We start from the raw sequence: 10183 nt of genomic DNA, 5'->3' as shown, positions 1-10183 counted from the left end.
GCCAGGAGCCGGCGCGCTGCCGCCTGGTGATGCCGGCAGCTGCCAGGGCCCTCGGCCCCCGCGCACGCAGCGTTCAGGGCTGTCTCGCCCTGGCTAGTACGCAGGTGCACGTTGGCCCCGTGCGCCAGGTAGAGAGCCACGTGCTCCTCTAGGCCTCGAGCCGCCGCCACGTGCAGGGGTGTCAACTCGCTGTCCTGCGCAGCCAAGTTCACCGTCGCTCCCGCCTCCAGCAGCAGCTTGGCGCACCTGGGGGCAAGGCACAAGGCCCAGAGGCCAATGCTGGGTGACCATGGCCTGGCCTGTGGGCGTCCCCTTCCCCCGTTTCTTCCCATCCCGCTCGCCTAGACGCTAGAGGTGAGCGTGGCGTGCACCATCAGACCCGCAGAAGCCCCAGGACAGACGGCGGAGCTTCAAGGCCTATCCATGTCACATCTTCAGTTTTCAGCTAAAACCTCAGCGGAGAAAGGTCTCCGTACAGCAAAGGGCACACAGCAAGTTAGAGGCTGCGTCCGAATGAGAACTCAGGATTTCAGACCGTTCCTCCCAGAATCTGTTTCTTTCCTCAGTAACTTCTAATCATGGGCTGATTTTTGCTTCTGAAACCTGACTCCCCAAGCGGACTGGGAACCCCAAGGCCTGGTTCTGAATCACTTGCCCGTGGTCCTCCTAACATTTTGAGAGCACTGAATGTCTTGAAAACCCACTACTGGGTCCACGATGAATGTTACACCTGGAAGAGTAACGAGTATGAGCCGGAAAGAGAAATAAATCGAAGTCCTAATATTTTCTTCATGCCGTCCAACTGGAAGACCACTCTTCTGGACCAGTGGTAGCCACTCAAGCAAAGGAAGGCACCTGGGGACCCGCCCGCTTCCCTTTCCCCTAGAGAAAACAACAAACACTGGATTTTAGGGAGCCAGTGTTTCACAGTCTTCCAGTTCCTGGAAACATTATAGGCCAGGAACACTGTTGAGGCAAGCATGCATTATTTGCCACCACGGGGTACACCAAACACAAAACAAACTCCATTAATGATGCAATTAAACTAACAGTGACTTAAAAGGCCAGAATGGCAGCCACCGGAGGTCCAGGAGCAGATCGGGCACCCCCTACAAAACGCTGCCGACAGGGGTCAGTGTCCCTCCCCCAAATGGCCAGTGTTCCCGCCCACCCAGTTCACAGATGCAGGAGACTCTGTGCTCAGTGGCCAAGAATTGAATAGCAGCCAGTCTTCTGTAAATGACTGACTTTATTTCCTCAGTGAGTTCTATTTATTTCCTCAATGAGTTCTAATCACGGCTATTTATTGTCTCTAAATACTACATTTAAAAAACACTAATGAGGGGCACCTGGGTGGCTCAGTTATTAAGCGTCTGACTTCAACTCAGGTCATGATCTTGTAGCTGGTGCGATTGAGCCCCAAGTCGGGCTCTGTGTTGACAGCTCAGAGCCTGGAGCCTGCTTTAGAACCCGTGACTCCCTCTCTCTCTGCCCCTCCCCCGCTTGCACTCTGTCTCTCAAAAAAAGAAGAACAAACATTAAAAATGTTTTTAATTAAAAATAAATAAAATAAGAGCTCACTCAGTAGGGTTTCAGTAAGTTTCACTTAAAAGGATAAAGTGGGTTGGAAAGTGTCCATCACTGATCTAGATCCGACTTGGGAGAGGTTCCCAGCACGGGGACCACAGAGTGTCTCCAGGAGCCCTTGACTCCTTACCACTGCCAGCCCTGGCTGGGGACCCGATTTGGAGAAAAGTACAAATACTGTTGTGTGAGGGGGAGCGCCAAAAACCTGTAATCTTTTTTTTGTTTTGTTTTTTGTTTTAGTATAGTTGACACACAATGTTACATTAATTTCAAGTGTACAACTTAGTGATTTGACAAGTTTATACATTATTCTATGTTCACAAGTGTAGCTACCATCTGTCCTGTTACATCCCTATAACAATATCATTGACTATATTCCGTATGCTGTGCCTTTTACTCCCGTGTTCATTCTGTAACTGGAAACCTGTATCTCACACTCCCTTTCACTCATGTTGCACAGCCCTCGACCCCCAAAAAACTTGATCTTAAAATTTGGGAGGAGGAGGAGGTGCGGGGGGCTTGTACTAAGGTTGGGAAACACTGGGCTATATCTTTCTTGGTGCCTCCCTTAAAACAGGTAGGAATTTGGCTATAGAGAATTCACAGGGGATGAGACTGTGGTTGGACTGGGGTTTGCAAAACAGCAACAAGGCTTCTGCCCCCTTGGCTTAGCTCACGTGCTGTTGGACAGGTCGCTAAACCTTTTTGAGCCTCAGTTTTCTCCCCTGTAGAACAAGACCTGTCTCCCAGGTTGTTGTGAGGACATGTGTATGTGAGGTGTTTCTCCCCTTCTTCTGGCCATGTGAGCTGGACACACACACACACACACCCCTTCCCCTGGGCACCTACTGCAAGGACTCAGGGGCTGTGCAGAGGTGCAAGGGGGTCGTGCCCTCCTCGGACAGCACGTTGGCCTTGGCACCGAAGGTCAGCAGCAGCTGCACACAGTCAGACTGGGCCCGGGCACAGGCCTCATGCAAAGCTGCCCGGCCACCAACCCTTGCGTCCAGCTCCGCTCCCTGCCGGATCAGGTGGCGGGCACAGTCAGTGTAGCCTCGGGCAGCAGCGATGGTGAGGGGTGCCGTCTGCTTCGTCTTAGGCGTCAGCACCCAGAACCCTGGGAAGAGCAGGCAGTGTTGAGGGGGGCGTGTGAGACACCCGCAGGGCAGGTTGTAGTGTACAGTTCACCTTGGCCTTCCCTCTGCACCCTTGACTGAGCACAAATGCTATGCAGGGCTGTACGTATGGAGAGGGGCTCACTCAAGCCCTGAACTGGGAGTATACATTGGAACAGCCTTTTATTTTAATTTAAATTAAAAAAAATTTTATTTTAGAGAGAGAGACAGACAGCATGCACATGAGAGTGGGGGAGAAGGGCAGAGAGAGAGAGAGACAGAGAGAGAGAGAGAGAGAGAGAATCCCAAGCAGGCTCCACGCTCACCGCAGAACCCGACTTGGGACTCTATCCTAGGACTGTGAGATCATGACCTGAGCTGAAATCAAAAGTCAGTCACTTAACTGACTGAGCCACTCAGGCGCCCCTGGGACAGCCTTTTAGAATGGTTTGTCAATCTGTAACAAAACATAGTATGTGTGTCATAAGAAAAAAAAAAAAGTAATTGCTCTTTAAAACCACAAGGGCAACTAGAGAGAGTTAATCTTGTTAAGGAAATCTCTGGGTCAGGGCGCCTGGCTGGCTCCGTCGGTTAAGCATCTGATGTCGGCTCAGGTCATGATCTCATGGTTCATGGGTTCAAGCCCCACGTCAGGCTCTGTGCTGACAGCTCAGAGCCTGGAGCCTGCTTCAGAATCTGTCTCCCTCTCTCTGCCCCTCCCCTGATCACACTGTCTCTCTCTATCCTGCAAAAATAAATAAATGTTTAAAAAAAATTAATAATAATAATTTAAAAAAGGAAACCTCTGGGTCTTCTGGCTCCCAGTGGATTCATTGGCTCTTGTTCGCTAGGGCGTTCTGGTGTTGGGGATGGGTTTGAGTTATGCCCAGTAGGGCCTTGAGCTGAGCTTGGGAGTGACCAAAGAGCAGAGCTAAAGGAGCCTAGTGCGTTCTAGGACATTCCTGGAGCAGATATGGGAGGGGAGGGTGGCAGCGGAGAAAGAGGCAGAAGGGAAGAATCGGGTGGGGTTGGGAAAGAAAGAGAGGGTGAGGGGTTGATCTTGGGACTGGTGTTGGATCTGAATTGTAGAACTGGCCAATGGACTTGACTTACTTTATTTTTTAGAGGGGGAGGGGCAGAATGAGAAAGAGGGATAGAGAGAGAATCTTAAGCAGGTTCTACACCAAACACAGAGCCCAACATGGAGCTCAGTCTCCCGACCCTGAGATCATGACCTGAGCGGAAGTCAAGAGTCAGATGCACTCAACCGACCGAGGCACCCAGGGGCCTCCAAGGGCTGTTGAAAGGATGCAGATGTGTAATCTCCAACTGTAAGTTGTTTGCATTACGGTGAAGTAAATTCCCGGGTTTGCCAAATTTGGGGTAAAGCCTGTTTTGTTTTTTAGGATTGAAATTAAGGCCAAGTTCCATTTGGGGATAGACATGCTGCAGGATCAGACCAGGATACCCTGGGTCGGGTCACACGTCTAACAGAGCCAAGCAGGAATCTGGAGCTGACGGTGGCTGTGAGGACATAAGCTCTCCAAGGATTTTGAGCCCCCACATCCATGTGTGGGATTTGAGGCCATCTCTGTCGGCCTTAAGAGCAGGGTGATCTTGGTTGAGGTGTTTGGTTTAAACAGACAAACCCACGGGTCAGAATAGCACCTAAGGAAATTCTCTGGCAAGAACAGAGATGTTCATCATATTGCTATTTAAAACACTTTTCTAAAAAAGGAACCCAAACTCGGGGTGTCTGGGTGGCTCAGTCAGTTAAGCATCCGACTTCAGCTCAGATCATGATCTCATGGTTTGTGAGTTCGAGCCCCCGCATTGGGCTCTGTGCCAACAGCTCAGAACCTGGACCCTGCTTCGGATTCGGTCTCATTCTCTCTCTGCCCCTCCCCCACTTGTGCTCTGTCTCTCTGTCTCTCAAAAATAAAGAAATGTAAAATAAAAAAATATTTTTCAAAAAAAAGGAACCCAATCTACCCAGTCTATTGGGGGGCTAGTTATATAAATCATGGCACACTCATACAATATCATTTATGCTTCTATTTAAAATATTATGTGGAGGGGGCACCTGGGTGGCTCAGTCGGTTAAGCATCTGACTCAGGTCATGATCTCATGGTTCGTGGATTCGAGCCCTGCTTCAGGCTCTGTGCTGATAGCTAGCTCAGAGACTGGAGCCTGTTTCAGATTCTGTATCTCTCTCTCTCTCTGACCCTCCCCTGCTCACGCTGTCTCTGTCTCCCAAATATAAATAAAAAAACAGAAAATAAAATAAAATATTATGTGGAGGGCCTGGCTGGCTCAATTAGTGGAGTGTGTGAGTCTGGAACTTGAGGTTTTGAGTTTGAGCTCCACATAGGGTGTACAGATTACTTAAAAGTAAAACTTTATTTATTTTATTTAAAATTTTTTAAAAAATGTTTATTTTTAAGAAAGAGAGAGAGCATGTGTGAGCATGAGCAAGGGGAGCGGGGAGGGAGATGGAGAATCCCAAACAGGCTCAGCACTGTCAGGTCAGAGCCTTCACATGGGGCTCAAATTCACCATGAGATCATGAGCTGAGCTGAAATCAAGAGCAGGACGTGTCCAACTCCTGATTTCGGCTCAGGTCATGATCCCACAGTTCATAAGATTGAACCCTACGTCAACTTCTTGGGATGTCTCCCTCCCTCTCTCTCTGCCCCTCCCCTGCTTGTGATCCTGCTCAAACACTCGCTCTCTCTCTCAAAATAAAGAAACTTTAAAAAACCTTAAATAAATAAATACATATATTCAGAGAAAAACTTGTGTTAGAATAACTGTGTTCCTATGTAATCAGTACGTTAATATAACTTTAACTCTCAAAAGGCATGCAAACCTCTAACTATGCCTCATCTCTGCCTAGGAGGGAGCTAGAATAGGCTGTAGGAATGGTGGAGGCGGCGGGTCAGGAGGGAGGCGGTGGGGCCAAGCCTGTCCTCGCCCCCATCCCCACCCCCTGGCCATCTCTCGTTTTCCGCCCCACTGGGTGCTCCCTACCCTGTTCAGCTGACCAGGCCAGCTGGTTGCTCACAGTCTCCATGATCATGTTGGCAGCGTCTTCATCTTGGAACAGGGCTTGGACCTGTGGCAGGTCACCGGAGAACAGAGCATTGTGCACGGCCGTGTCTCGGCAGCAGCGGCGTGGCCTGGTGAGTCGGGCCGGGGTGCTGGGGGGGCACCTCTGGCTTCGGCAGCGCCGGGCCGCAGCCCGCCGCCGGTCCTCCCACTCCAGCCACTCCCGCTGCAGGCGGAGAGCTCGCAGCGTGGAAGAGGTGAAGGGGAAGGTCTCCTCTGCCATGAGGAGGGGCCCAGGGGTCTGGGCAGTGGCAGCTGGGCAGAACCCGGGTCCCTCGGCCCGACTACCTCCCTTGCTCTGAGCAGCCTCGCTCGCCCCTCACTTGTGATCCAGCGAGAAGAGCAGCTGAGGCTATAAATAGGTCCTGCACTGGTCTAGTAAACACCGTTTGCCCTGAGTCATGATCCTGGTGCAGGAAAGCTGTTGGGCCAACCCCTGCCCCTGCTGACACCCTCCCAGTGGGGCAGCAGGCCCTCAGCTGAGGCCACCCAGGATGGAACCCCGCGGTCAGCATCACCCACTTCTCTGGGGAGAGCACCTTGGGCTGGCAAGCTCTATGGTAAGTGAAACAGTCCATTTGGGAGATGGGGAGGGTGGGGGAAAGACCCGGCGTGCCCCCGGCCTCTCACATGTTGGCTGCAGGGCAGAGCCCAGTCCAGGGGATGAGGACGGGTGGAGAGAGGATGCACACAGCTCTTCTGGCACCTGCAGTAATCACGAGCACTCTGTGCACTCTGGGCTTTATGGTAATTACGTTACTTTTGTATCCATCTTCTTTTTCTTAATGTTTATTTATTTATTTTGAGAGAGAGAGAGAGAGAGAGAGAGAGAGAGAGAGAGAGAGAATGTGTGAGCAGGGAGGAGCAGAGAGAGAGGGAGAGAGATAATCCCAAGCAGTAGAGAGCCTGATGCGGGGATCGAACCCACGAACCATGAAATCATGACCTGAGTAGAAATTAAAGGTTGGACATTGAACCACCCAGGCACCCAAACTTCTACATCCATCTTCACTCCAAGGGCCATACTTCCTGGCTCACGGAGGTAAGAAGCTCGGTTTTGACTATAAACTAAACAATCAAGCTAATGATCACAGTTGAACACCTCTGAGGTGGGTGGTTTTATGTTGGTTTTAATGATGAGGAACTTAAGGCTTAACAACGGGGAAATTGCTCGCTCGGAGGTCACAGCTTGTGTGGAGCGGAGCCAGGACTGGGACCCCAGTCGGCCAGACCACATCGATGGTGCACTTTGCCTCCAGCTGCTGCGGCCACACGAGGGCGGACAGTGGTGACAGCCTGTCCCCACCCTCCTAGCAGGCCTGAACGAGCTCTAGAAACTGCCTGCAATGAATCTTGTGCACCACTCCCCATCCCCCAGCACTTCCCTTCCTGAGGAAGGTCTGCCTGAGGAAGGCCAAGGGTCGACCCGGCAACTCAGGACTAGGACCCCAGAACCCTTCAAGCCACAAGTCCGTGCCCACTCGAGAGGAAGCAGCTGTGCTTCCGGGAGCCTCTAGGGGGAGGCATGAGGCCGTGAAACAGCGCAGGCAGGTGCCATGGCCAAGCTGGTAAAGGAGAGGGCACATGGGATGCCAGCCCCAGCTGTGGCTGTCCCCAGTCCCCATCCTCTCCCATTGTGCTGGTGGGAGGCCCCTGGCCCCTCAGGGTCAGCCGAGCCCCAGGGTGCCCGGGTCTGTGTGCCCCAGTGCTGCGGGCTCTCCCGGCAGAGCCTCACCCCTTCCCTGGCTCTGCAGCAGCCCCTGCTCCCTTACCTCCGACTTCTCCCTCCCTCTGATCCGGCACACAGACAAGTTCCAGCTCTGCTTCTCCCACTGCCAGTCACCATCTCAGGGCCCTTGACCCTGGTGGGCCCGGTCTCCTGCTGTTCCTTCCTCTGGCCCCCGTCCCCTGCTCTACCACCCTAGTGGAGTGCCTTCTCCACTCTGAACCAAATGGTTCATTTCCTAGCTTGACAATGTCTGCTGACTTCCAACAGCTGCCCTCGCTGAGTAAAGACCGGATCCCCATGCTCCAGGGGTTCATGGGGATGCGGTGATGGATTTATTCAGCTGGGCCTCTGCGACTCAGCAAGGGCCTGGCGCACAATAGGTCTTGATGTGGCTTTAGGAGCGCTTGACTCGCAGGCGCCTTGTGTGGAGCGCAGGGACTGAGGGCCCTTGTTCTCCGCCAGAGCAACACTCATCTATCTGCCTGCCCGAGTGGGCGGCAGCCGCCGCCTGGGCTGTTTCCAGCACTGCCCTAACCCTGCCGTTCACCCACTCTGGCCCCAGCCTCTTGGTGGCATTCCAGGGTGGGGGATCCCAGAGGAGGCATGACCTCATGCACAGCAAGGCCCTGGAGATCCTCGGAGAAAGGCGCCTCTATAAATGCGGCTGTGATTAACCCTGTTGGAACCCTTTGGGTGTTTTAATTGCCCCACCGACGTTTTGCCTGAGCGCCCACAGCTGGGTTCCCAGGCTTGGGTGCTGGCAAGGTCGGGTGGGGCCAAGAGGGGCCAAGGTGGGGTGGGCGGCCCCTTCCTTCTGAGACACACGGTGGTCATGATGTGCAGGGTATGGGGCCGAGTTGCCCTCAGCCCCTCCGCAGGCTTCCTGTCTGTCACCCAGGCCTGAAGGTGCTCTGCCTACAGCCCGCTCCTCAGAGATACTGTCTTTAGCCTCAGCTCCCTGAGGGCAGAAAATGGAGGCTTTTACTCCAACTCACACCCACTGGGAGCCCATGGCAGGAACAGTGCCAGGTGACTGGATACCCGCCCTGCCCTGTGGGGGCTGAGCCTGCAGGGTAATGAGGGACACAAGAGTCCAGGACGCTGGTTAGGACTGTGAGTGGTAGAGGGCAGGGCTCGAGGGGACCAAGCAGGGACCAGCCCTGCAGGCCAGGCGCATGGTGTGGTTCAGGTACAGGAAGGCCCCGAGGCATGGGGCCCGAGGCCCAGACCTGAGCTGCGTCGGTAGGGCTGGGCAATTAGCAGTGGGTAGAAGAGGAAGAAGTACATCATCTGTTCAGGTAGGAAGGCTGCTGACCAATTAGCCCCTTCTTGCTCCTGGGCTTGGAACACGAAAGCCTTCTAGAACAGGGCCCCCACAGCAACCAGAAGCCAGCAGAACATAGCATTCTTTTTTTGTTTAAATTTTTTTTTAAATTTATTTTTGAGAGAGAGAGTGCTGAGCAGGAGAGGGTCAGAGAGAGAGAGGGAGACCCAGAATCTGAAACAGGCTCCAGGCTCTGAGCTAGCTGTCAGCACAGAGACCAATGCGGGGCTCGAACCCACAAACCGTGAGATCATGACCTGAGCTGAAGTCAGATGCTTAACCGACTGAGCCACCCAGACACCCCTGAACATGGCGTTCTTAAAGCACTTGCTCACTTCGGCCTTGAGACGGAGAGCCAGGAGATCCGCCTTTCTTTGGGAAGAAGATTAGCCCAGTCCCTCAGAGCAGCGCCAAACCCACCAGAGGCCTGAGATCACGGCACCCTAGGGCAGGCTGAGGCTGATGCAGGGCAGACTAGGAGTCAAACTAGGGTCTTTAACCTGCACCCCCTCAGCCATGAGCTGGGAGACAACTCCTTTCCTCCCTTCATTCCAGAGAGAAAAACAAGGCTGGCAACTTGGTAGACTTCCACCTTGTATACCGCCTGCATGTGCCCCTTGTCCCACTCCGGCGTGAACGGTAGAACAGCAAAGCTACAGTGACAAGGAACTGTTGGACAACTCAATAGAGTAGCATTGGGTTATGACCCAATACTTAAAACAAATACCCACGAGGGGTGTCTGGGTGGCTCAGTCGGTTAAGCGTCCGACTTCGGCTCAGGTCATGATCTCATGGTTCGTGGGTTCAAGCCCTGTGTCGGGCTCTGTGCCGACAGCTCAGAGCCTGGAGCCTGTCTTCAGATTCTGTCTCCCTCTCTCTGACCCTCCCTTGCTTGCTCTGTCTCTCTCTGCCTCTCTCAAACAAACGAACAAAGAAATACCCACTAGTCCACACTGACATAAATATAGGGCTGAATTAAGAAATGAGGGAGAATTCCAAATAATCTATGTAGATATTCTGCCGTTAGAGAGGGTTGATCAGAACTCATTCCATAAGCAATGGGCTATACCTAGTGCCTTTGTGCCAGAGAGGACAGCATGAAAAGAGAGAAGAAAAAAGCATGTACCATGGAGAATCCTGACAACTACTTCAGCTAGGTGATCAAGGTCAACATCTATCCTTGATGTATGATGAGAATCCACCTTACATCTGTGGCCTTCCTCCGAAAAACACATGGCGCTAATCTCTCTCTTTTTTTTTTTTTTTTTTTAACGAGACAAATTCCAGTAGAGAGCCTCCTGGAATGTGCTCTTCAAAGC

The 10183-nt window shown here is 52.6% G+C and overlaps 1 protein-coding gene and 1 long non-coding RNA gene across 6 annotated transcripts in view; one reads left to right on the top strand and one right to left on the bottom strand.

Moving 5' to 3' along the window:
• The window catches only part of ASB16 (ankyrin repeat and SOCS box containing 16), an 8861-nt gene extending 2502 nt beyond the window's left edge, over positions 1–6359 (bottom strand). The window contains exons 1-3 of the mRNA XM_029926776.1: positions 5734–6359; positions 2437–2704; positions 4–246 (exon numbers count right to left, since the gene is read on the bottom strand). Coding sequence (XP_029782636.1) covers positions 4–246; positions 2437–2704; positions 5734–6034 — 812 coding nt within the window. The 5' untranslated portion in view covers positions 6035–6359. The remainder of the gene's footprint in view (positions 1–3; positions 247–2436; positions 2705–5733) is intronic.
• The window catches only part of LOC115281439, a 17669-nt gene extending 7486 nt beyond the window's left edge, over positions 1–10183 (top strand). For 4 of the 5 annotated variants that reach the window (XR_003904309.1, XR_003904311.1, XR_003904308.1 and 1 more), the window contains 3 exons: positions 5791–5885; positions 6228–6371; positions 10141–10183. This is a non-coding gene — a long non-coding RNA (uncharacterized LOC115281439). Of the gene's footprint in view, positions 1–5790; positions 5886–6117; positions 6372–10140 lie in introns of all 5 variants that reach the window. The other variant, XR_003904310.1, reaches the window with a different exon arrangement.

The sequence above is a fragment of the Suricata suricatta genome, chromosome 17 (genome assembly GCF_006229205.1).
Source record: "Suricata suricatta isolate VVHF042 chromosome 17, meerkat_22Aug2017_6uvM2_HiC, whole genome shotgun sequence".
Taxonomy (NCBI): Eukaryota; Metazoa; Chordata; class Mammalia; order Carnivora; family Herpestidae; genus Suricata; species Suricata suricatta.
The sequence above is the reverse complement of the archived record's forward strand: the minus strand, read 5'-3'. Positions and strand labels throughout refer to the sequence as shown.